Source organism: Tiliqua scincoides, chromosome 7 (genome assembly GCF_035046505.1).
Source record: "Tiliqua scincoides isolate rTilSci1 chromosome 7, rTilSci1.hap2, whole genome shotgun sequence".
Taxonomy (NCBI): Eukaryota; Metazoa; Chordata; class Lepidosauria; order Squamata; family Scincidae; genus Tiliqua; species Tiliqua scincoides.
The window spans coordinates 66,839,464-66,867,104 of record NC_089827.1 but is presented as its reverse complement, the minus strand read 5'-3'; the positions used below and the strand labels follow the sequence as shown (position 1 = coordinate 66,867,104).

Genomic DNA, 27,641 nt, shown 5'->3' with positions numbered 1-27,641 from the left:
TGGACTCCTCTGCAATAATAAAAAAAAAAATGAAGTAATAAGCTACAAATTGAATTAAGCGTACTCATGTCTTGGAACTGTCGTGTTAACAGAGCAGATTCTGGAAATATCCAGCCACACTGAGTGTTATGACTTGCCAGGCTTTGTACAAGGACTGGAACGCCTTTGTTTAAAGAACAAGACAAGGAAGAAGGACTAAAGGAACAAATAATGTATTTAGGTCATCATGGTTATTAAAAGTTTGCATCATTTCAATGAATCAATGAGACTCAAAAGAAGAGCAAAAAGAAAAAAGCATTTAAAGGCTCTGAAAGAGATCTGGGAGATATATTTTTTTTTCTTTCGTTTTTAGCCCCCACTCAAACCCAGCCTGCAGAGTGGGTAAAAAAACATTTCAGGTCAGACATTTATAAAATATTAAACTCTTAAAGAGAGCATCACAAGCTATCTTTGTCAAACACCAACTTTAACAGTCACCCCAAACCAGCCAAAATAGAAAGAACTCTGCTGAATTTCTAGAATTCTCATGGGGGGGAGGGATTCACAAATGTTGATTTGACTTTGGTAGCCAGCCAAAATTTGCGCTTGCCAGAAATCTGCCCGTCCCCCCACTGGAGAACGGGTGCACTCTAATCTCTGCTGAGTTGTGGAGACACTCAGCATCACTGAAGAGCAGTGCAAGGTCAGGGACAATGTCCTATTCCCTTCCCCAGCTTCAACCACTGAAGGGCTCACCCATGCCACATTGCACAGAACAGGTGCTCCAAACACCTTGGATGTGCAATACAACTGGACCCAATACAACAGGATGGACAGGACCCAGCCCACCTTCTGAGTGTGAGATTGCAATGAAGGTCAGGGGTTTGTCCCTGCACATTTGTATCAAAGAGTGCCTCTAAGTCCAACAAAACTGCAAACATTATTCCTGGTCTTCTCCCCAGCCACGAGCTTAGGAGGAGGACTAGGCATGCTTACGAAAAGCTGAGAGGGATACTTGCCATGGTGAGCAAATCTGTCAACCTTCCGAGGCTCATTCATTGCATTTCATGACCCTTTAGAATAAGAGGAGATCTAACTATGGAGCAGCTACTGAACGCACCACTGTGCTTGTATAGCACTGGCTTGAGAGTGTAGCAAAGACATTCCTCTTATGTCCCATGATGAGACATAAGCAATATGGCAACGTCAAAGGCATGTTTGGTCCTGCACATATATTTTGAACATCTACTTTTTAAATTAACTCTTTACAATAAACAGAACTTGAAAAAGTGGTAATCCACAAAGAGGTTAAAATTTATACAGTCCACTAGGACTGTGAGTCACTTAACATTCTCTGATTCCCACTGGTATGCGATTAGGTTGTTAAGCGAACATTCCGTCCAATTCAATGCCTTTGTTGTGTAAACACTCCCTCCCAGACACTCACTGGCCGCACAGGCTACTGGAAACTGATTGTCTCATCTTTGCATTAAGAGCCACTTTGTTGTGTAAACAGACACCCTGCTGCAGGCTATGGGAGACCCGATTGCCTCATTTAGAGCTTCTTTGTTGTACTTTGACCACGTCATATATGCCGTCCATCATTAAGCGGAAGGTTGTTAAGCAACGCACGCCTGTACCACACCCCTGTTCACAGTATTCAGTTCAGTAAGTCTGGAATCACCATACACCTCTGTAGCCCCACAGTACTTAAAGCTCTGAATGGTGGTTCTGGAACAGAGTGTCCTCTCCAGTGCGCGAAGCCTGGGTAAAGTAGATATGAAGGATAGACTGTTACCCATGCAGCAAATCCCCCCTCTTCACGTTGCTGAAATGGTCCAATGGAAAGGCAGAGGCCAATACGGTTGGTTCCAGCGGCATCGCAGGAGTTGCCAGAACGTGACTGTGTTCAGCCATGAACTGCTTCAGGGACTCCGGCTCCGGATTTTGCCTCGAGGTTGACTCCTGAAGCCTTTTCCACAACTGGATGTAGCCACAAGGCAGTGGAGGTTTGGGATCAGAGTTTTCCTTCTCTCAGATGAGCCGCCTTCCCAGGCTAACGAGTCCCATCTACCCGGTGGGACTCTATATATATATATATAGAAGTGTCATTGTGTATCTTTGGTCTTCTCAAAAAAAAAAATTTGTTTCTTGAGACTTAGACAGTTTTCACACACATGTCAGATGACATTTCTGGAGAAGGAAGCCTCTGACGAAGAAGGCAATAATCCAAGTAACATTTAAGAAAACTGTGTTTAAAGGTAGAAGCAGCAGGAGAAGTTATGATTCAACCATTGCAAATACAGGAGGTTACAAGAAAAAAAAGAAGTGCATGTAACATTACATGAAGGATATGTTCCAAAAAAAAAAAAATTGAGAGTAGTAGGCAGAATTGGCCCAAGGTCTCCTGATGCCTGAGGCAGCATGTCAACTTCTGCCCCATTACCCAGTGATGTGCCACCTCTACTCCTCCTACTCTTCAGAGTTCTAGCTCAAGACTTCCCACTCTTCCATATTTCTTCTCTCTTTCTGTCCCCTTCTTTACCAATTCAGGGAGTGGAAGGAGAAAAGGGAGCAGGAGCAGCAAGTAGATGGGCAGAAATGGGCACCCCCCACCAAGCTGTCTGAGGCAGCTGTTGCAGTTTGCCTCATGCATGGGCCAGACCTGGTTATGGAAAACAGTTATAGGAGGCATTGTTAAGGCAAGAAACTGGCTTCATGCTTCTCAGAATACACTGCTTCCATTGGATAGAAAGTCTGTCCATCATGCCTAGTCAAAGAACACTAACAAATCTGCACCCAAAGGAAGTAGGATTATAGGAGGAATTACTGTATAAAAGTCAGTTCCCTGCTTCCAGCATCAGGTCACACTAAGCTGTCATTGCTGATGGATAGAATAATAATAATAATAATAATAATAATAATAATAATAATAATAATAATTATTATTATTATTATTATTATTATTATTATTATTATTATAACAACAACAACAACAACAACAACTTTATTTCTACCCCGCCTTTCTCCCCGAAGGGACTCAAGGCGGCTTACAACATATTAAAAACAATTTAAAAAACAAATAAAAACATATTAACACATACTAAAAACAGCAGTCAGAGTAAAAAAAAATAGGTAAAAAGAGCATAGAGCAGCAGCAAGTCATAAAAGAATCAGGCCTGTAAAAAAATATTAAAAGATGTTAAAAAGATGTTAAAAGGCCAAGAACTCAGAAGGCCTGTTTAAACAGAAGGGTCTTCAGGCCTTGCCGAAAGGTCTCAAGAGAGGGAGCCATTCTTAAGTCAAGGGGAAGGGAGTTCCATAGCGTTGGTGCCACTACTGAGAAGGCCCTATTTCTTGCAGCCGCCCCACGTACCTCCCTAGGCGGCGGCACTTGTAAAAAGGCCTTCTCTGATGACCTGAGAGGGCGAGCCGGATTGTACGGGAGCAGGCGATCTCTAAGTCAAAAGAGGTGGTGTTTCCTATGCAATGTGCCATTGTATTCACTCCTCGGGTGTCCCTATGATCCATAGATGCTTTCCTCATAATGAATAGCCAAAAAAAGGCATCACGTAAATGGATATTGGCATGGATGACTGGGTACAAGGAAAGTAACTGATCTTGGAGAAGATTATTTGGACAGGAAAGATGGTATACAGCATTACAAGACGTCCACAATGGTCATGGGACAGCACAAAGGATCGCTTTGTGTTTACTGAGTGCAGGGTTGCAAGAAATGTTCAGCCTTAAAGACTGGATTTCTTGCATCTCTTCTGAAAAGTCCTATGCAACTTAAGGATTTTGAAACAGGAGACTCTTAACACAAATGGCACCTGGCAATCACCCTGGAAAGGCAAAAAGAAAAGAAAAGAAATCCAAAATGTTATAGCAATACCACTGAGAGATGGCCAGAGAATGAAAACGCTTAGCTGGGAAAATGAATGTGTCTGAGCAGAAAACAGGCCTTTAACAGAGAGTTTTAAAACAGCCAATTGAAATGCTCTGTATAATCAGAGCCCTCTTCTTACAAAAGTTCCATACACTTGTTCTACACATGGAGGTGCATCAGGATGGTGCTGGCTAAAGAGCCCCTAAACTCTTTCCACACTGAGATTAGTGAGAATTGAGTCTCTGTACATGTGCAGTAGTATGCATGTAGACCCTCTAATTCAGGCTCCTGGTTGTGTGAAATTTTTATCTCAGTTTTTATCTCAATGTGTAAGACCAGAGGGGTGGGGGTCTAGTCAGCAAGGTTATGCTCGCTGCACAGAGCACATACAAAGTTTTTCTGGGGAAAGGGCTCTCTTTTACTATTGATAACAAGCAAGGATCCATGAAAAGGAATAATGATGGGCAAAGTCTATGGCAGGGTTTCTTAACTTTTTAAGACTACAGACCCCCTCATGGATTGCCTAACATGTCACCTTCACCACCCTGACAAAATCATCACCACAAGCTCTATTAGGTACCAGTATAACTTCAAAAGATGCCCACTACTTGGTTTTACATGTGGACAGCTAGGAAAAGAATGGCTTAATCTGTGTGGATTCATAACGGTGACAGTCAATCTAACTTTTTAAATTATTATTCAAAGATTCAGTCCCATAGCCACATTATTTGGTTCCCGTACCTGCAAGTATTGATATCCCTGGTTATGAATCTCTAGTCTGAGGTAGTGGTTCTCAAACTTTTTAGCACTGGACCTACTTTTTAGAATACTTTTTCCAGGACCCACCAGAAGCGATCTCATGGCCGGAAGCGACATCATCAATTTAGGCTTCAAACCTAAGCTGTGATCACCCAAAGGTCCTCGTGCTGTTATTTTGGTTCACAGTGCACTCATGCTGTTATTTTTCATAGCTCGGAAGTCAAGCATTCCACCACAGAAGGAAGACTTGGATGCTTTTCCAACCACACAGCCCTCCCTCCTTTCCAGAGTCTCATCTTCCCACCTACTCAGGGTAAAGCACCATGCCTTTCCCCCACTGGGATCCTGCCCTGCTGAGCAGTTTGGTAGTCTGTATTTTCAGTGGCCACAGAGCTAGATGCTATGTGACCCACCTGAAATTGGCTTGTGACCCACCTAGTGGATCTCAACCAGTTTGAGAAATGCTGGCCTAGGACATGCAAAGAGGACTTCCATATTGCTATATATGCTCATCAGATTCAGGCAAACAAGTTTCATGTACATTTCGAGTTCTGAATTACACTTGATGAATTTGTAATCAATTAGAACGGTGGTTCCCAAACTGTGGGTCAGGACCCACTGGTGGGTCGCAACCTTGTTTTTTGATGGTGATGGAAAGATCAAATAACTGCCTCAAGCCCTGAGGCTATTAAAAAAAAATTAGATACTGTAGCTGCTAATAACCCCCTGTTATTAGCTCTGCTCCTACAGTTTGTAAGCATGCGTAAATATAGGGAGATAAATGTTTCAGGGTCTTTTTTCTGGTTCTGATTACTTATAAATAAATAAAATATTTTTTGTAGCTCTCTTTTTTTTTTTAAAGTCTGGTAAACCTAGGTGGGTCCCAACAGAGTGTCATTTTAAAATGTGGGTACTGGTGCTAAAAAGTTTGGGAACCACTGAATTGGAATCAAATTTTCTTTCATTGCACAAATGTTGTGCAGTTAGAACCTTCCCAAAAATTACTCCTTAAAAGGTTTCATAATTTAAAGAAGGTATTAATTTTGAATGCTCAAATTAAAAAAAAAAAAGTGTTCCACAGAAGGAATTCTTTATAATCCTCTCCTACGAAAGCTTAAGTTGTATGTGTGGTTCAAAAAGAAAATCCAGAGGAGGATCGTGCAATATACTATTATACAAGCTTTCTAAATTAAGCCAGCTGTCTATTGTTCACCCTCCCACATATGACTCAAAAAAGTTTTAAAAAAAATTGCTCAGTTGCAATTCGGTTCAAAGGAGTTGACGTTCAAATCTGTAACAGTTCCAAAAGGAGTTGCCGTGTAATTACTGCATTAGATACTGCGATAGCATAATTCATTACACAAGCCCTCATGGGCAGAAGGAATGTTTTATGCAAGGTAAGAATGCAGTTTTACCTCAGAGATTTTGACCTGGTATCCGCATGCAACAGAGCGGAATGGCAGAATTCGAAGAGGAGACAGGGGTCTGGTCGACTGTAGTTACATCGCCGTTACAGGCCACTTGTGAACAAGCATCTGTACAAAACATGCCTTGCGTGTAGAAAAATAGAGCACTGGCACATCAGGGACAGAGTTCTAATCCAGCCAAACTATGATAGTCTTACTTTGTAGGGTTTGGGGAAGTTCTTTCACCTCAGAAAGCATTCAAAAAATATGAAACCCCACAGTCCAATCTACCACTTCTTTTTTTTTTTTTTTAAATATATAATGCTTTATTTATTTATTACAGATACAGGTAAGGAAAATTGGATAGACTTAGGGCTAGGACTACATAGGTTACACAGGAGGGTGGTGGCCATCGATTACAACAAACATTAATCCAAACGAAATTAATAATCAATAAAAAATTATCATATTCTTTAACCCAACTGGTTAATACTTTAACATTCCATATTTTTCCTCTAACCTTATCTATCCCATCATAAAAAAAAACACTTCAAACTTTTAGTTATACACTCTTCTTACCACTAAACTAGTCTCTAAAATAAAATCTTTCTTATCTGATTCTTAATTTCTAATATGACATCTAAAAAAGAAGTCTCCGATTACCATGGTATTACCTCTTTCAATATCTCTTATAACATGTTATACATCATTTTCCATAACTATCCAATCAAAAAAGGCTTCAAATTTTTACTTATAGACTCTTCTTACGACTAAACTAACCTCTAAAATACAATCTCTTATCTGATTCTTAATTTCTAATATCACATCTAAAAACAAATATCTCCAATTACAATAATATTATACTTCGCTTATCCACCACATATTTATTAACCCAAAATACAGGTTTAATATTTTCTCCAAAATAAATTGACATCTATATTTTATTTACCTTCTTTTTTTATAAAATAACCCTTTTATTTGTCTTAATACCACTATATTTTACACAATACTTATATTCCAAAATTGCAGTTCCACCTAATTTATTTCATATATTTACCACTTTAATTTTCACGATACTTATATTCCAAATTCCCTTTTCATCCACTTTAGTTTAATCTAATTAATAAAATATTTATCTTAATACCACTTAATTTCCACAATATTTATATTTCAAATTTTCATTTGCATCTATTTTAATTTAATATGTTTTAAAAAAAATTCTATTTATTATTCAACCATTTCGCCCTTCTTCTTATTTACTTTGTACTCTATCTTATTGGTGTTCCCTCTTAGTCCTCCTACTGGTTCTTCCACTTCTTTTTCTTCTTAAGTTCCCCCTCTGTTTTTCTTTCTTTTTTTTCATTCTGTTATTCTTGAATTCAATCCATAAATTTTTCCTCTTCTTGAGACAGCTTGCTCTCTGAACATTTCATCTTTTTTCTTCCTTAAGATTCCCAGTTATTATAACAATTGCTTCTTCCATCTCGTGTCCCATTTCAAAATACTCCACTTCATTAACTTCACCTGACATCTGATCCATTTTTTCTTCTCTATTGTTTATAATCTGTTCCCGCGAGCTTACAAGGGAGGAGCTTATTTGCCCAATTTGTTCAGAGAGTTCTCTGACTTGTTGCTCCATTTCTCTTCTAAAATCCATCAGAAAGTCCACCAACAAGGCCTGGCTTTCAGGATCATCTTTTAGATTTTCAAAAGCCATTTTTATCAACACCAACTCGAGCCACTTCCTGCAGGGCTACTTTCTAATTTTGTATCCAGGGCTACTTTCCAAATTTTTATATCCAAAAAAAGTCAATCAAATCTACAGTCAAATTAGGTTAGTATGCCTTTAAATGACCAAAAGAGGAAAAAAAAAATTCAGCCTCTTGCTGAGAAACCGAAACCGAAACCAGCAGTGTCCAGGCTTAAATAAAGGCTTTTTGCTGGGAAAATGAAGGTAGACTTTATTTCCTTCGTTGAAGATTACTTATTTATTTCTCTTCGGTACATACCATTAAAAAAATATATAATCTTGTACTTACTCCAGCAGGGGAAATACCAATTCACCTATTCCCACCCTGGGTGGCTAATGGCCAGCGTGAATAATCTTGAATTATCTCCTCCTCCTCCAGACTTCTTACTTACAGTTCTCAGTAAAACTTTTTAACGAGCCAAGTTCGCTCACTCTTAATAGCTTTTTTCACTGTGATGTTGTTGTATCTAGGCCGTGGGAGGATGGGTTTTCAGCTCTCCTAGCTTCTCAAAGATGGCGCTCGGGATAGATATGCTTCAGCACAGAGCAAAACAGAGAGAAATCCTTGAAATTGCCTGTTTCTAAGGACCCCCCGTTCAAGCTCTCAGCTCTTCATACCGTCTTCCTGGCACCAAAGCGTGCCTTAGTTGTTTAGGCACATGAAAACATATCTATTTCGCAGTCTCTTCGGGAACCCCCAAAGTTCACTGCAACTTCGCTGAAAGTTAGCTCCACCCCCCCAATCTACCACTTCAAGATTCAATGACACCGTTGCGTCTCATTCTGTGGCACAGGTAGACCACCTGAAGACATTCATCTAAAAATGCATCTGTGACCATTTGCTGCCTGCCACATGCCAGTATCTACAAGTGCCCAACTGTCCAGACAGTTTGATCTGTGGGTGGAACTATTCACATACTTGACTTTGGTAGATCCAATGTCAACTCAACAGTGGAAATTTTCCTGCCACAAAACACACGTGTGCCTATCTGCTTATATATCATTATGGGACCTTGTGCCACCACCAGCATAGAAGGATGATTCACGTCAGATTAACTCTGTGTTACAGGTAAGCAACATAAGTTCAGTGATCTGCATCCAGCCTGTCAAGAATTCTATCAGTCTAAGAAGCCTGCACTGTCAACACAGGGAGGTGAGCTATCCTTTTTGACCTTCCTATGTTGTGGGAAAGCTTTTTGAAAGAAAAAAAAAAAGTGTGGATGCTCACAGTTTTTGCATTCCACATAAGATGTGGAGACGCCTGAACTCAAAGTCAGTGCCACAAAATGGAGACTGTGAGCATGCACTCGGTTACATGGATAAATATAGTGTCATGCTGGATATCAATCTAAATTTCTAAAACATATAATCCAGGGGTGTCAAACTCATTTCATACAGTGGACTGAACAGCATTCACGGTGCCGGAGGAAGGCTGGAAGTGACATCATTAAGCATCATCATCATTAAGGAAGTGATGTCATTAAGCAGCTTATGACCAGAAGTAAGTACTTTGTTCCTCACCTGGCTATTCATTAGGTACAAATGACAAGAGAAACTATGTGAACCTTGATCATCGTATTTTTAAGATATGGGAGAGTCCAGTCATCACGCTGAGACAGCCCAGTTATCGTGTGGGGCATGCTTTAAGCAGCTCTGCATCTGCTGAGGAATCACTTTTTAGCTCACTGCTGAAAAGGTGGCCCAAGTGATAATATTATACTTTATTAATATTATACTGTATTTATACCCCACCTTTCTCCCCGAAGGGACTCAAGGCGGCTTACACAGGACCTCAGCAGTGTTTCCTCTCTCTCTCTCTCTCTCTCTCTCTCTCTCTCTCTCTCTCTCACCTGTTCCATTCCTTGCCTTCTCCTTCTGTTGCTCCCTCCCAGTGCCTCAGCAGAAGTGGAGCTGTTGAAAGGGCAGGCTGGGAGAGCCCAATTATCAGGAAGACCAGATAAAGACCTTCCACGGGCCACATCTCACCGCGGGCCTTATGTCTGACACTCCTGGCACCATCTAATAAGACTGTATATCTTATTAACAAATGTGATTGGTCTATGTGTGGATAACGAAGGATGGAAAATGGAGGAGGGTGTGTCAAGCAAGGCTAAAGGGAGTCTCTCTACAAATGGTAGACATATCTGCCTACTATGGGAAAAAATGTCAGACCAACTCCCCAAAATCCTATACAGCAGTGTTTCTCAAACTGAGTCAGGACCCATTAGATGGGTCATGAACCAATTTCAGGTGGGTCCTCATTCATTTCAATATTTTATTTTTAATATATTTGACTTGATGCTACCATGGTATGTGTCTGCATTTGGGGAAATGTTACAGACCTGTACTTTTAACAAGCTACTATGTATATCAGGGGTGCTCAATAGGTGGATCGCGATCTACCGGTAGATCGGGAGGCAAAATGAGTAGATCGCGGAGCCCTGTCTCTCCAAACTGTTAATATGTCAGTTTCGTCTAGTGACTAGACAAAACTGACATATTTAGCTGACACTAAACTGACACTGAAACTGACACTTTAGCTGCTCTTCAGGCATGCAGCAACAAAACTGATGAAACTGACTAGACTCCAGCAGGGGCTCCATACATTAAGGGGGTGTCTGTCAGATGCTTCCTTCCCCCCTGGTAGATCTCTGGGCCTTGCTGGGTTTCAAAGTAGCTCTCGAGCCAAAAAAGTGTGAGCACCCCTGATGTATATTCTTTTATCAATGATAGTAAATTGAACTTATTTCTGGGTAAGTGTGGGTAGGATTTCAGCCTAGGATAGTTAAAATTTTTCCTGCTAGATGATGTCGTGTCCGGTCATGACATCACTTCCGGTTAGTCCTGACAGATTCTGATTCTAAAAAGTGGATCCCGGCACTAAATGTGCGAGAACCACTGCTATACAGTCTTGACTGGGGATGTTTTCTTGAGAACTTGGCAAGTACCACTTAAGCATCACAACAATCCAGGTGGCTTTTCTCCTCAACACCACCCAACCCAAGCCAACTAACAGGAAGGTTCTGATATTGAGAGAAAGATAAAGGGATGAGAGGGGCAGAGGGAATAAATCAATAGTTCTTCCTACTGTCTCACCCTTTCCAGGGAATATGGGAGAAGCAGATCACAGGAGGGTGAAAGTTTTCCTCGTTTACTTTCCCTCTCCTCTGTGAGGGATTCTTTGCAAGTCCCCACTTGTCACTAATATTAATAAACCAGCATCAGCAAGGCCTGACAGAGTTGCATGTCGGAAAAGTTGAGTATCTATTTCTTCATCCTGCCCCTCATTCAACAGGCCAGCAAATGTTCAGAGTATGTTTCTCATCAACAAGGGGGAACACAGAAAAAAAAGTCTGATGCAGGTGACTCAGGGAAAGTGACAGCCACTCCATTTTGCCCTCTGTGGTATGATGAAAAGTGCACCCACCATCTTTGCTGGGTAATGTGGCAGGTTTATTTTTAACCTTTGAAGTGCAATGGATGAAAGGGAGAGCGGGTTAGAGAACGCGTGTTGTGAAACAGGTTGAAATTATATAGTTAGTACATGATTGTTATGAATTTTTTATATGGCGAGTTCATCTTTATCATGGGAGGGCCTCCAGATGAAACATTCACTAAACACCGTAAGAAAAAGTTGCATCAACTCTGTCACTGTCCAAGACAATCGTGACATTTTCCTCCCTTAAAGCACAGAAGTCTGACAGAAATTCTTCAGGAACAGAAAAGTGAGTTTCACAATGATTAAGTGCACTGACTTGTGGCGGTTCACAACTTCAGGTCAAGCACACGAGAGACTAACAGGGCAAGACTATGCATGCATACTCGGGTGTAAGCCCTATTTGGTTTAATGGGACTTCTATCCAGGTAAATGTGTCTAAGATTTCAGCCTAGAAGAGTAGAACATTCATTCATTCATTCGATGTATATTCCACCTTTCTCCCCGAAGGGCACCCAAGGCGGATAGCAATCAGGTTAAAATACAAGGCAACAGATAAACATTAAAAATACAAAACACTTAAAAAACAATTAAAACAAGATAAAATACATAGATAAAATACATAGCAGCAGATTGAAAGCACGCATTAACCTCCCCGCTATTAGATCTTATAGGCATGTTTGCCCATAAACTTATGCAACAACAGATCTTGGCTTGCATAGTTATGAAACTAGTTTTCCTTTTGCAAAGTCAGCAAAAAGGATTAGGAAGTAACTGTCCATTGCTTATTTAAAGCTGCAATACTACAGCATTTCCTCAAGAGTAAATGAGGAGGAGCATTACAGGAGCAATGGCTGCAGCAACCTAACCAAGCCGCTTCCTGTTTTCTGCCTAAGGATCAGACTAGGCATCACTTTGATCATGTGCTATACAGTTGCATGCTTGTTAAGTAACGTGCACCAGGGTGTCAGCAAAGCAGATTATGGCAGGGCAGGAGGGTCTTAATCTTTGACTTCTGACACAGTTCCACTTCGGATCCCACCTGCAGCTGCTATTTGACCAAGGAGAAAAGTTTCTATTGGTGCAAATGGGAGCTTTTCTCCCTGATTAAAAAGCAGCCATGAAAAGAAAGGATTTCAGATTAGGACCACAACAGGGGACAGAAAGGGTTAGAGTCTTCCCCCCCCCCATAGAGAAACAAACTGAATCCCTTCCTCCATGCTTGTTATTCACTGAATAAGGTGCAATACAATGTGCTGAAAGTAACAGGTAGGTTGCCCTCACCTATTTCATTTCCAAAATAACTACTGAGGGCTATTATAAATAGTGGTAGTATTTTTAACATACAGAAAAAAATAGTTTGTAGGAAAACTGTAAAGAATATACGGCGGGCTCATTGAAGGATAATCAGGATAATTCAGGATATCAAACTGGGTAGGATAACACAAACTGATTGAAATTACTATGTCAATTGAAAGAGCAGCCATAATCAGATGGCTACCCCCTCCTCAAGGAAAAGAATCCTGAAGTAAATTATGTGGAAGCCTCCACCTGACACTGGGGCTATGGAAGCACAAGGTCCAATTTGTTATACATTTCATACTGAAGCAGGTACAAGAAGCAAGCAGAGCACAAGAAGTTGGCTGGCACTAAGCCAGGAAATTGGTTCACCTAGTTCCATATTGCCAACCCAGGCTGGCAGGCTCTCTCCAAGGTCTCCAACAGGAACTTATCCAGTCCTACAAAGAGATGCCAGGGTCTGAATCTGGGATCTTCTGCATGCCAAGCAGGTGTTTTGCCACTGAGTTCCAGCCAATCCCCAATTGAGCTGTCGCTCCTGGGGCAATTCCAGAAACCATGCCATTAAAACCCCTGGAGCATGGTGCCTGCATGTCAGGACCAGAGACAATTCCCAGTAGAAGAAGGTCCAGATGCACCAAGAGATATCCAGCAGGAGGGGAACAGTCAAAGCAGGCAGCCAAATGCAAGAAGAAAGGGAAGGATGCAAAGTAAGATTGAATGCTCCTCCTTGCCACATCCAAAACCCCAAGGGGAAGGTATTAACTCCCTGCTTTTTTACTCTTAGACATTATCCTTTGTCTTGTTCTCCTGATCAAAACACACACACACACACACACACACACACACACACACACACAGAGTCAGTCTGACTGTAAGTCGTTCACTGTTAGGCATTCTTTTATTATCAGTTGGCTGGAGTCCAGGTGTTAGGCATACAAGGCAAGGCTGGTGTGTTCCTGCCCTGTTCATAAGCTTTCCTTAAGCACTTGCCTTTGGTGTGATCCAGCAAGGAGGTTCTTGTGGTCTTTAATATCTTTCACAAACAGAGGAAGAAACAATACACTGCATAGTAGCTGCTAGAGAGAAACAGTTGGGGAAGAGGGAGGTGATGGCAATAAAATCTAGTTTCAGTGCAAATATAGCTCCCGTGTGCTCCGTCAAAGTATTGTACGTCATTTTTTCATCAGGAGTATGAACGCTATGGATCTACAAACTTAATCCATTAAACCCAAACTGAAAATGAATCAATTAAGATTGATCTTTCATCTTGTGACAGCCCAGGTCATGGTCTTAAAGGCACATACTGCATCTACCTTGCTGAAATGAGGCAAGTCTAGATCTGGTCATTGCCTGAATGAAAGACTAACCACTTACACCAGCGCTTCCCAAACTCACCTGGCTGGTGACTCCCCCTCAGTACTGGAACCCAGAAGTCAAATACAATGTGCTTTTGTGTTTTGATGTGTTTTGTGTCATGCGGTGACAGCGCCAGCCACTCATTTCCCACTGCGCTGAGCCTTCTTATTGCTATTTTTTTGGCTCAGACCATGGTCTTGCTGCTCGGTAGTGTGCCTCCCATAATGTCCCTGGGGGGGCATCACAACACACAGATTCACAGATTGGGAAGCCCTGACTTATACAATGCCTTAAGTCAGTGGTTCCTAAACTGTGCCTCATTGTACCCGAGGGCACTGTGGAAAACTCACAGGGGTACTGCAGGATGTCCCCAGTGGCCTCTTCTTCCAGATATCCCAGGTGCCACCATCTTCTTGAATCTCACAATCCAAGATGGAGGCATCTGGGAGAGCAGGGAAGAAAAGGCTGCGATGAAAGAAGAGTGCTGTGACCATGGTAAGTTTGGGAACTGCTGACTTAGGTTCAAAGAAGGTGGGACATAAATCTATCAGGTAGTGTGCTGGCTTAGGACAACAGAGCTGAATTCTTAATTCCCACAGGGAGTCACCCACGTAACAGCAGAGAAATTACTTTTACCAGAACCAACTAAAGTGTCACAATGCAATCAGAAATCTTTTGCATTCCCCAGAAGTTTATTCAGGCTGGATGTTGAGCATGAAAAATAAAAGGAGGAACAGGAAGGAAGTAAAGATATTCACAGGCACAATGAAAACGCCCAAGTCTGCAGTATGCAAGATGCAGTGTAGAGGAGTTAGGAAGACTTAATTGGGTTAGATTGTGTTAGGTGCGAAGGAAATCCAAGGTTGTGCCAAAGGCTACCAGGAGAAAATGGAGAGTTTGCCTTAGAAAATATAAATGCTAGCATTAATTTAGATCCTTCTCTAGCACTAATCAGAACACAGCACCCCTTGTAAGGCAGTGAGTGGAACTAAGGAAAAACATCATAGTCCTTATATTAGTGCAGCTGGAATCAAGTCTTAGGTGATGTGCTCCATAAACAACACCACACAGTGTCATTGTCTGGATAAAATTGGATAACCCCATGTGGGTCTCCCTGCAGAACGTTAGGATACAAATGGGATAAATATACACGGATGACAGCCGAGCTCCACTAGGTGCAACCCAACCAAGAATTCCAGATAACAGAATTTAAAGGCATTACCAGTTAAAAAGAAAGCATAGCAATAAATAAGGAACTTTCAACATCTCTAGATAATACAAACTCTCTTATCCCTGTCTTTACGCAAGGCATTATTACTGTCCCTTGTTTCATTTACCTATCATGTTGCTTTTCAATTCTGCAGCCAGCCTTTCGGTAAATGTTAACATCTGCTTACCAAAGGCACCCTGGGCTCCCTTCCATTAAGCATCAAAAGCAATCCTTCACACCAGGAGAAATTGCTTTTTTCACACCATCTAATTCAATTTACAGTTCCTAATACATTCTACTGTAGGTGCCAGCTGAAAGGAAAGATCTGGGGATTTTTAAAATATAAACAAGTTCAGTGGAAAACATCCCTGAGGAGATACAATTTCTAGTCTTATGAGTGTAAATCTCAATGAAGAGATATAGCACAGCAGGGGGAAAAATCTGAGGAAGGATAAAGGGAAGCAAAATAGATTTGCAGGAAAAACTGGACTTGGCAGGAGAGCTCAGAAAAAATGTCTAGTAGTTAAATATACACAACAGCCATCTGTAAGCTTAGCATTTCATTAACACAACAACTATGTTTTGTGAAATGAATTACATAAGTGATGCTGGTTATTATTTTAAGGTGCCTTTACAATTAAAATTCCATGGGTTTACACAGTGCAATCCTATGTCTGTTTACTCTGACACAGTGTTTCTCAAACTGTGGGCAGGGACCCACTAGATGGGTCACGAGCCAATTTCAGGTGGATCCCCATTCATTTCAATATTTTATTTTTAATATATTAGACTTGATGCTACCATGGTCTGTGACTGCATTTGGGGTAATGTTACAGACCTGTACTTTTAATAAGCTACTATGTATGTTTTTAACAATGATAGTAAATGGGACTTACTCCTGGGTAAGTGTGGGTAGGATTGCAGCCTAGGATTGTTAAAAAGTTTCCTGCTTGATGACGTCATTTCCGGTCATGACATCACTTCCGGTGGATCCTGACAGATTCTCATTCTAAAAAGTGAGTCCCGGTGCTAAACGTGTGAGAATCACTGCTCTAGAACATGTGCTTAGAACTGCAGCCTTGTCTTTCAGTAATCTGGATTTCTCAACTGCTTTTCTTCTGCCTTGGATATGACTAAGGATGAAGTCAGATGTAACATTTTCAGTGTGGGAGAAGTGGTCTGCCCTGAAAACAGAAGTCTTCAACGCGGCACATTAAACCAGTAAAACACAGTCCTGCCCCAATTTATGACAAAGGGTCAACTCTGCCAGCAACCTGATGAATCAGACCTACAAGGCCTCCATGACCCACTACAAGGAGTTGTCCCACTATTTGGCAATGAATGGACTAAAAACAAATAATCTAATCATGTCACTACACAACTATTTAGGACCTCTCATTGAAATTTGTCTGCCTTTATTATCTTTGTCCATACATTAACGTTATCCATTTCAATGTTATATTTGCATCTCACATCCCCAAACAACCAGATTGCTTATACTCTAGCCCAGGGATGCCCAAACCCCAGCCCTGGGGCCACTTGCGGCCCTTGAGGACTCCCAGTGCGGCCCTCAGGGAGCCCCCAGTCTCCAATGAGCCTCTGGCCCACCGGAGATGTGCTGGAGCCCACACTGGCCCGACGCAACTGCTCTCAGCGTGAGGGCAACTGTTTGACCTCTCGTGTGAGCTGTGGGATGAGGGCTCCCTCCACTGCTTGCTGTTTCACATTTGTGATGCAGTAGCGGCAGCGAAGGAAAGGCCAGCCTTGCTTTGTGCAAGGCCTTTTATAGGCCTCGAGCTGTTGCAAGACCTTCAATCATTCATATAAGTTCATCTTTAATATACACATTTATGTAAACGTATGTAAATTTATTCAAATTTTAAATATAAGTTCTTTTTTCCCTAGCCCCCAACCCAGTGTCAGAGAGATGATGTGGCCCTCCTGCCAAAAACTTTGGTCACCCCTGCTCTAGAACACTTTATGGCTGCTGAGGGATTAGATTTCCACAGTTACTGGAAGCAGAATTGAAAATGATTTCACACAGCACTTAACATGATGTTCTTTGTAGGTTTGGGCCCGTCCATTGCTTCCAGGTTGTCTAATGGGAGGGAGGACTGAGAATTAATTACTCCAATATTGTTTCTGCTCCCAAAAAGTGGAGGAGATTCTAATTACTGATTTCCTTCTCATTACAAATCCACTAGAATTGGCTGACAGAGAATCAGACTAAAGGAAAATTTCTTTACTAAGCGTGTAATTAATCTGCGGAACTCCTTGCCTCAAGATGAGGTGATGGCACCTGGCTTGGATGCCTTTCAAAGGGGAGAGGGCAGATGTATTGAGGAAAATCCCATCACAGGTTACAAGCCATGATGTTTGTATGCAACCTCCGGGTTTTAGAAGTCACCCAACTCTGAATGTCAGATGCAAGGAGTGGCAACAAGTCACAGGTATCTGGTGCGCTCCCAGAGATACCTGGTACACAGCTTTGAGATAAAGAATGCTGAACTAGATGGGCCCTTGGCCTGCTCCAGCAGAGCTTTTCTTTTGTTCTTATTCAATGACAACAAATCAGAAATTAAAGTATGCTCTACTTCAACAAGGTCAGGAACTTCTGTAGTCAATTCTGCTGCCACCTTTGCCCCCCTCACGGGCCAGTTCCTTCCCCTACCGTGAAAGCCCTTACCACCACCTGGAGTTCTTACAATGTTCTGGGTGGCAGCCATCTGGCACTGGGCCTTGACACAGGTTGTGTCTGTTGTCTTGTGTGCTCCCTGAAGCATTTGGTGGGCCACTGTGAGATACAGGAAGTTGGACTAGATGGGCCTTTGGCCTGATCCTTCTTATGTTCTTGGTGCCTGCGCTCCCTCCTCACAGGGTGCCATAAACATGCTTTATGGCACATTTACGATACCCAGTACTGGAGCTAAGCACCAGCCTTGGAGGCCCATTGAATTGGGCTTTCAGTTAGCATTTCAAATAGTAATCCCATATTAATGAAGAACTATATTTCCAACCGTATTGGCTTCTGCCTTTCCACTGGACCATTTCAGAGACGTGGAGAGGGGGGATTTGCTGCATGGGTAACAGTCTATCCTCCATATCTACTTTACCCAGGTTTTGCGCACTGGAGAGGGCACTCTGTTCCAGAACCACCATTCAGAGCGCGATACCATAGTCTTCCGAGGCTGAAGGATGCCAACAATTTCCTCAGGGCAGTCTACTACAAAATGTTTAGGGACAGGATCAGAGAGCTGAATAATTCTAAATGTGGGTTCAGTTTCAGCTTAAGTTTATCAGCATGTTTTAACTATTTGGAGAAGTTTGTGTCTAGACACTAACTTTAAAAAGTGGTTCAATAGCCAGTTCAGCCAGTTCAGTTCAGTACTTTAGTTTGCAACTGGTTCAGATACATTTTCAGGCAGCATAAAAAAAACTCATTGGCAATACAACTCTAAAGCACATAAAGTAAAATAACTCTATGAAAACTTTATCTATCTTAAGGAAAAAAGTTTTTTCCACTACTGTATAATATATCTGATTTTTTTTTTTACTTTGAATTTTGTTTTTACAAGCCAAATACATAGCACAAGATTAAAATAATAGGAAAATAAAAACATTCATGATAGAGCTCTCAAACTACAGTATTTGTGTTTAGGGGTTCATAGTACAAAAGAACGAAAGAAACTGAAGCATACAGAAGGAATCTGGCTCAGGTTCAGTTGAACTCTGTAGCAGATTTTGTTTTAACACCACCGACAAGCAATTGACTGCTGGAGATCAAAAGCACAGGTTATGTTTGCCCTTTACTCCTTTGTTCAGTGGGCCAGCACACAAGAATATGACACTTGTGAACCTCTAGACCTGTTAAGGCATCCCTTTTCCCATGATAAACAATTACATGCGGCACTTGTCAGGAATGTGGGCCAAAGCTCCATCTCCTCAGACAAGGAGTACATGCGCATATACTAGCCCTACTAGCACTGCAGAGACACAAGGTGAAAGCAGGAAGTTTCTTCCCAAATGTTCCAGGGTGGCAGTTGGAAAGAGAAACTTTCCCTGCGCTCCGCATTTGTCTCTGCAAACAAATGCTGAGCACCCAGAGGCTGGAAGCGGGGCTAGTGCATGCGTCACTGGAGCACGTGGTGCTACAGTACTGGCTCCTGACAAGCCTTTCATGAGTTCATTCTCCATAGGAGAGAGGACAAGTGAATACGGTTTCTATTTTTTTCCCTCCTACTTCATTTTTTCAAGCAGCTCAATAAACCATACCCAGTCTTTTAGAAAAAGACCAATTGCCCAAATAGAACTGCAATGTGAGTACTGGAAAGAAAAGAAAATTTACAAGGATACATGGACAGATAGTGGTAAAACGTTCTCTAAATATTAAAAAGCAAAACCACAGAAACTACTATCAGGACAGCAACAGTGTAAAACACCGTAGTTGTTGAAGAAGCTAATTGCGTCAAAGTACTTCTAAATGATGCCTTAAAACACTGTTCCACAATTATGAACTATGGTATTGTGGTTCAGCTCTATTCTTCATCACGTACGCCAGCTGCTAATATAAATAGCCAAGAACTCATTCTACACCATCGTTTCTGTTTAAATAAACCCAGGCTGCATCTCTCAAACCAATTTCTCAGAGAGCCCCTTAGTGGATCTCTGCCAGAATGAGTCTTTTTTTTTTTTTTTTTTGCAAAGAGCACTTGTGGTTTTAAAATAAAATATTCAGTGAAGATTCCCCGTGACCCCCTCTCTCCCCCAGCTGTTCTTCAGTGTGTTTTCCACTTTAATGTTTAAACTGATCAAAACACCCATATACACATTTAACAAGTGCCAGTAATTGCAGATTTAGGTGCAAAAAAGGATTCTTATTGGCCACACACCACCACGGCATGTATTAAATAGAAACTTCCATTCCCATTCTTATGAAGAAAGATGAAATGATTTGACATTTTTGGTACAAGCGGCAGCCATTGTTGAAATTCAGATTCGATTTTGCCCATGTATCCTACATTGCACAACCTCCAAACTGACCAGGGATGAAATACAAGTTTGCCCAACTGGTAATTTTTGGCTCAGTCAGAAAACGGCACGATACAACCCATTGCTGAGCTTTAGGTTGTTCATGTCTAACAAACCTACTCAGTTATTGAAGTGTTGCATAAAATGGTTTAAACTCTCATTGCAATCATGTGAAGACATGTATGCCTGTCAGTGCAATCTTAGGCATGTCTACTGAAAAGTAAATCCCACTGATTTCAGTGGGGCTTACTCCCAGGTAATGTGTATAGGACTGCAGCCTGGACTCAGTAACTTGACCACACAGGCCTATGCATGCCTACTCAGAAGTAAGTCCCACTGTATTCAATGGGACTTACTCCCAGAAAAGTGTGGATAGGATTGCAGCCTGAGTCTTATTGGAGTTACAAAGCAAATAGCCCTTAACAAGGACTGTAGCTTCCTAACAGATAGGGAGTGTCCAAAAGAGGTGCTGGGGCACAAGCACCTCCCTCCATTCATATTCTGCACTTTGGAACCACCTTTTCCAAGATTCCCTATGGCTGGTTGTGGTCATTCTACACCAAGGAAAACATTTTACATTTTTATACCACCCAAGGAGCTCAGATGGTGTACCTTTCATCGTCACAACAACCCTGTGAAGTAGGTGAAGCAGACAGTGATTGGCCCAAGACCACTGAGGCAGCTTCAGAGTTGATCGAGGATTTGAGCCTGTTAGTCCAACTCCCAAACCACTATTTGATCCTTCCTCTCAACACTTTCTCTGCCCAGTCAACAGGCAGGGTCTTATTTTACATGTCTTAGTGCTAAGTACTGGTACTGAGAAGGGCTGAGTCCTGGCTCAAATTCAGCCCTGCAAACAAATCCAGAGATACAAGACCCCCTGTGGAAAACGCCTGAGATGGAAAGAGCAAGCAAACCACAAGATAGCAAACCTCTTCCTTCCTAAGCCTGCAAAAGTGAGATGTCTCACTCAGAGTTGGAAGCAGACATCAAAACCCAGACCTACTTGCACCTCAGCTCCTTTCCAACCAGGTCTAACATGATGCAAGCTCTTAGCCTTCCCTTTTCAGTGTCACAAGCAACCTCACTCACTACTCAGTCTGTTGCCTCTCACATATCGCTTTATTCTGCCTCTTCATTCCCCTAAAAGTATATTGTACAAGAATTGGGGGTTTAATAGCTGTTTGCTGCACATGAGTCTTCTCAGCACTAATGACCAAAGATCTACTCCTAAAGCCAGTTAGGAGGGGGGGCACTCTAGCAAATGTTAGCCAAGCACGCAAGTCATGCAGTTGTTTGGGAACATTTTTTTTCTTTTTTCTTAAATATTCCAGAGTGCTACTGCTGCTTTCCCCCAGGATTTGCCTTGCATAGTTTCAGTGGCCTATTTATTTCCAAAAACCCCTTTGCAGCAGCAAGAATGCCGCACTACGAGGGCTGTTCTTGACAGAGAAGCCTTGAAGGTCATGTAACTTCTGGCAATGAATGTACCCATTCAACAAAAGGCAAGCTGTACACTTCTGCCTCTAGCTCTTTTCCACTACTAAGGTCTCCTAAAGTTTGCACGTCTAGCCAGGAGGTCAAATTTCTGACAGTCTTTGACCACTTATCACCACATTCATTACAGTTCAGCGTCTGACATATCGTTTCTGTGCAATGTCTTTCGAAAGCGTTTCTCCTAATAAGTCCTGCAGAGCAAGAAATTAAACTGATCAAAAACGTAACCAAAAACAAGTCTGCAATAAAGCCAATTATCACATTTTCACACCGATATTCAGTCGTTACTGGGAAACGGCCGTTTTGAATGCCAGATTGGAAATGGTATAGGTTCACTTCTTGTACTGATGTTCATTTACCAAAGCCTATGATCCCACAAATCCTTTAAGAAGAGTAATCTTTCAATGGGATTAGATCACTGCGATTACTGTGAATAAGAATCTATATGATGAAAGGCTAAAGGATTAGGTTAAACAGGTGCGATGATTTGACTTAAACTGTAGCTGTCCAGTTATTTGGATGGAAAACTTTTCAGATTTGCAGAACTGAAAACCAGGCCTTCAAATTCAGAAACACACATTTAATTTAGCATTGGCTTATTCCAGTCCATACCTTAAAGTCACAAATTATGTAATGACAAAGCTATGATTTAAAAAACTCTCTATATCAAATAGTTAATTTTGAAACTACCCTTCATTTTCTATGTATATGTTTACTCAGCTGCTTACTTTGATAGTAATCAAAGAGTTAAGCATCTTGTTCAGAATAAACTGGTATATTTGCATACATAAGCACCTGACTGGGGCCCTAACTGATTTAACTCAGCAATTAAATGGAAGATGGTTCTCATGATTAACCCATTTCTGCCCAGCTCACAGGTGTACACATTTGATCCCTTATACATATATGCACCATTGGGCAGAAATAGCTTAATTGGTTTCTATCCAAATCACTGACCTCAACCAGTAATTCATAAACACTGATTTACAGTTCATCTTAAATATCACAAGTTTTACTAATGTTAAGTTTCCTAGGAAGCATATTTAGGGTTGCACCTTTGCAATGCTAAGAATACTTATGAAAGTAAGTGCTATGAAACTCAGCAGGACTGACTTCTAAGTTATACCTAGGATAAGACTGAAAATTCAAAAATATTTAAAATTAAGTCCTAATGTAAAGATCCTGCAGCAAAAAATATTCCCTTATTTTCTTTCCCTTATACTGGTTTTCCCCCCAGAATGAATATAGTGCACTATTACACGAGCAATAGAACACCTAGCATGATGAAAGCATCACTTTGTAAAACAATGGCTGATGTACATGATGTAGTGACCCATCACACCATATAGACTGAAGGGGCCTTGAAGTCATTCAGTACAATTTCCAGCCGAAAAACAGGAGCTTACCAAGTAATCCGCACTCTTAGAATTATAGATTTGGTTAAGGAACCTACAAGATCATCTAGTCCAACCCCCTGCCTGTAGCAGGAATTTAAATGCAACCTCTTTGACTTAACCCATTCATTCGGACTACACCATTCATCACAAAGAGAGAGCAGGATAATAAAAGGGTCACTATCTACAAAGTTAGTTTTCACTTGCCTTCAGTTGGGAATGTTTTTTTGTAAGGGGGAAATCCCCTTTTTGCCTGAAGCCTCTTCTGCCCTCATCTCTCCAAGAGGATTGGACATTTGTGTTTCTCTGGCAAGATTAACATCCAACACTGGAGACCAAGATGAGGAGAGAGTTTTCATCACGAACTGTGCTTTCCTTCCTACCTTCCCATTCCCCACTGATCAAATACTCTCAGTTTTTGCAACTCTCTGACTAACAGGAAGCCCAAGTGTTTGAAGGCTGACTGATGCTTCACCACTGACTCAGAAACAGAGGTAGGAGACATTGTGTGGCACTCATGCGTCAGGCCCTCTAGTGCACAGTGCCAAGGCTGCCTGCCTTCCCTTTCCTGTCAACTTAATGGTGCGGGATCGACCATACCAGCTTTACTAATCCAAAATGCAACATCCACTTTAACCCATTTTTGCTTGGCCCACAGGTGTACACTTTAAGTCCCTGTTGCATATATGCAACATTGGGCAGAAATGGCTTAGAAAGTAAGCTTTCCTTCTCCAAATGGCTTAAGTTCACATCTTGGATTGAAATGCAATGCATTGCAGCTGACATGTTCTTAACCCCCTTTTGCATCTTTTGATTCAAGTTTTTTTTTTTTTACTTTTAAATGCACCTTTTGGTTTTGCGGTCATCGTACAAAGAGACTTTGGGAAGCCCGCTGCCAAGTCTCCACTCTGCCCAGGGACACTGGGCTTGCACTAGATGCATTCAGTCAATTCACCTTGCATTTTCACTCTTGAGCCACAATCAGCCTAGGTACCTCTGGGGGCAAACAGTCCCATGAAAGACCAAAGCAGCCAGCTGCCAACCTGGTGTGAATTAACCTTCCCCATCAAGCGTTCCTCCAAAAATCTCTTTTGAGCTGGATCTAGATTCTAACAAATCAATCAGCATCAGCCAACATACAAGTGAAGACGCCCCTGCCAAGAACACATCTATTGCCCGTCACCTGTTCCATATCTCCCAGAGGACAAGTACAGACTTCCTGTTTCACAGCCATTCCTGAGATACCAATTGACAGCTCTGAAAAACATTATATTGTATATACAGTTCAAGTTACTTTTCCCAATTTTCTCCTGCTCCCTTCCACTGCTGCCCTTTCTCCTTGTATATACACCAGAGACCTGAAATGGTAAATGGAGCAAGAGAGCAAAAGGAAATGCACAGGAAAATACAAAGCTTGGTGATAAAAGGGTGGAGGGAGGAAGGCGCTGGCTCTGTGAAGATGGTAAGAGTCACCCTAGATCAGTCACCCTAGATCAGTCACCCTAGATTTTCAACCTTTTTCATCTCACGGCACACTGACAAGGCACTAAAATGTTCAAGGCACACCACCAGGTTTCTGACAATTGACGGCACACCATGCTGCCAGTGGGGGCTCACATCTCCCATTGGCCCTATTAACAAATGACCTTCCTCCAAATTCCTGTGGCACACCTGTGGACCACTTGTGGCACACCAGTGTGCCACGGCACAGTGGTTGAAAACGGCTGCCCTAAATGTTTGCTTGCAAGGGAGACTGGGCACCAGCACCACCGCGCACTATCCCATCCTCCCTTCAGCTCATGCTCCAGAGTTTCTTGTGATGGGGGGGGAACACAATCCCAAAACAGAAAATTTATTTGCAAGTACCCCGCAAATGCTTGCTGCACTTCTTCAAAATACCCCCAGGGCAGCCGATGTGCAAAAAATGCACCCTGATCAATGCACAGAGTCATGCATTCTGCCAGGGTGGGGAAGGGCAAGGAGAAGCATGCAATGGTGGTGGTCATCACATCGGAACATGGAAATGAAATGATGCCCCAGGCAGGGCTTCTGAATGAAGCCACCACTGCATTGGTCATGGCAGAGCCTCACCACAGTGTGCAAAAAGCCCCTCTCCTCCCATTTGCTCCCCCCATCCGAAGTGGCTCCAAGGGGGGGGGCGCTTGCACGCTGCAGTGAGGCTCTCTGCAAAACTTTGCGCTTTGCCCCCCTCTAGCTACGCCACCGGCTCTTTGGCCCGATCCAAGCGCATCATGCATCACCCATCGTGTCGTGGCCACAGAGCCAAGAACAGCGCCGATCGGAAGCCCGGCCAGCACTCGCCCAGCGCACCTTCGCAGCGCCGGTACAGCCGGGCAGGGCGCAGGTTCAAGGGCAGCGGGGGCCAGTGCCAACGGTGCCCTGCCTCTGCCCCCCCCCCCCCCCGAGGCACGCGGAAGCAGCAGCGCCTCGGCAAAGACTGACAGCCCCATCCTAGGCATGTCTACTCAGAAGTAAGTTCCACTCAGTCAATGGGGCTTACACCCAGGCAAGTGTGGCAAGGACTGCAGCCTAATCCTATTTAGAGCCCAATCCCAGCCGTGCCTACTCAGGAGTAAGTCCTATTATAGTAAATAAAGCTTACTCCCAGGTAAGTGCGGATAGACTGCAGCCTCTGAGCCCAATCCTATGCATGTCTACTCAGAAGCAAGTCCAACCATAGTCAATGGGACTTACTCCCAGGCAAGCGTGGACAGGACTACAGTCTCAGCCTACTTCGAGCCCAATCTCAGGCATGCCTACTCAGGAGTAAGCCCCACTATAGTCAATGGGGCTTACTCCCAGGCAAGCGTGGACAGGACTGCAGCCTCAACCTACTTCGAGTCCAATCCCAGGCATGCCTACTCAGGAGTAAGCCCCACTATAGTCAATGGGGCTTACTCCCAGGCAAGCGTGGACAGGACTGCAGCCTCAACCTACTTCGAGTCCAATCCCAGGCATGCCTACTCAGGAGTAAGCCCCACTATAGTCAATGGGGCTTACTCCCAGGCAAGCGTGGACAGGACTGCAGCCTCAACCTACTTCGAGTCCAATCCCAGGCATGCCTACTCAGGAGTAAGCCCCACTATAGTCAATGGGGCTTACTCCCAGGCAAGCGTGGACAGGACTGCAGCCTCAACCTACTTCGAGTCCAATCCCAGGCATGCCTACTCAGAAGTAACTCCCACTGTAGTCAATAGGGCTTACTCCCAGGTAAGTGGAGCTAGGACTGCAGCCTGAGCGTCCACGAATCGCTCCACCGGAGCCCAGACACTGGGCGAGAGCAGCGCACGCTGCAGCTCCTCCTGTCCCTTTTGCCCCTGACACGCGTCCCATTCACACGCACACGGGCGGCCACTCACTTGTGCCTTCTTCATAAGGAAAGAGAGCGCTGCAGTCCCGCCCCAGCCGCGGCGTGCAGACTCCCTTCAGCGGGTCTGTGGCTCCAGCATGTCGCCAAGGCAGCTAGTCCGCGCATGGGGGCTGCCCGCCCAGCACCCCCGGTAGCCCTGCGCGCTCCGCCTCCGCTCTTGGCCAGCGGGCAGCACCGCGAATGGAGCTTGGCCGGTGGGCAGCAGAGGCGAGCAGGAGAAGCGGAGGCAGCCCCTGAGCAGCTCTCTTATAGCTCCCGCGACAGCAGCAGTAGCCCTGCCAAGGGCACGCCTCCTCCTCCTCCTCCTCCTCCCCCCCCCGTCCTTGCCTGGGCGGGGGAAGCCCTGGGAAGGCACCTTCAAGAGCGGTGGAGGAGGAAAGTTGGGGAGGGGTCTGCCTCTGCAGACTCCTGTCTCCCCCCCACCCCCAAGCTGGTCTGGGGGAGCAAACCTCTTCCAGAGCCCATGCCTACTCAGAAGTAAGTCCCATTGTGGTCAGTGGTGCTTACTCCCAGGTAAGTGTGGCTAGGATTGCAGCCTCAGCTGCTCACATGCTCCTCATGCTTCCATGGGGCTGGGCCAGGAGAGGACCTCACATGGCCACAGGGATCATCACCCCATGGTCACCGCCACCATCACTGTGCATTGGCCATGACACATGGCAGGCTGCATGTGGAGACATGTTTCACGTCTGAAAAGCAGCAGCAGCATAGAGTCTTCTGGCACTTCCCAGACATCCATCTGCTTCTGCTTAAGATTTTGTGGACAGCACTTCTGTCCAGAAGCACCAGGCGGAATCCTCGCTGAGCGGGTATCTAGCTGGCGAGCTACTTACGCTTGCTGAATAAGAACATCACCATGAATCTAATACACAGCACAATCTTATGCACGTCTACTCAGAAGTAACTTCCACTGAATTCAGTGGGACTTGCTTCCAGGGAAGTGCGCATTGAAAGACAAAGGTCCAAATCCTAACCAACTTTCCAGCTCTGACATAGCTGTGCCAATCGGGCATCCTGCAGTTAGTTGGGGGGGGGGGGCAGTCACAGAGGCCTCATCAAGGTAAGGCAATGTTTGTTCCCTTACCTTGGTGCTGGCAAGTTGGTTAGGATCGCACCCAAAGTGACCTACAGTCTACAAAAGCTTACACTGAAATTAAGTGCTTGCTCAGTGGTTCTTAATCTTTTTAGCACTGTGACCCACTTTTTAGAATGGCTCTTCTTCTGGAACCCACTTGAAGTGACAT

General features: G+C 43.3%; 1 protein-coding gene across 1 annotated transcript in view; it reads right to left on the bottom strand.

Moving 5' to 3' along the window:
- The window catches only part of KITLG (KIT ligand), an 83,726-nt gene extending 57,128 nt beyond the window's left edge, over window positions 1-26,598 (bottom strand). Inside the window, exon 1 of the mRNA XM_066634357.1 lies at window positions 26,387-26,598. Within this exon, the coding sequence (XP_066490454.1) occupies window positions 26,387-26,401 (15 nt within the window). The 5' untranslated portion in view covers window positions 26,402-26,598. The remainder of the gene's footprint in view (window positions 1-26,386) is intronic.
- Between the last annotated feature and the right edge of the window lie 1,043 nt (window positions 26,599-27,641).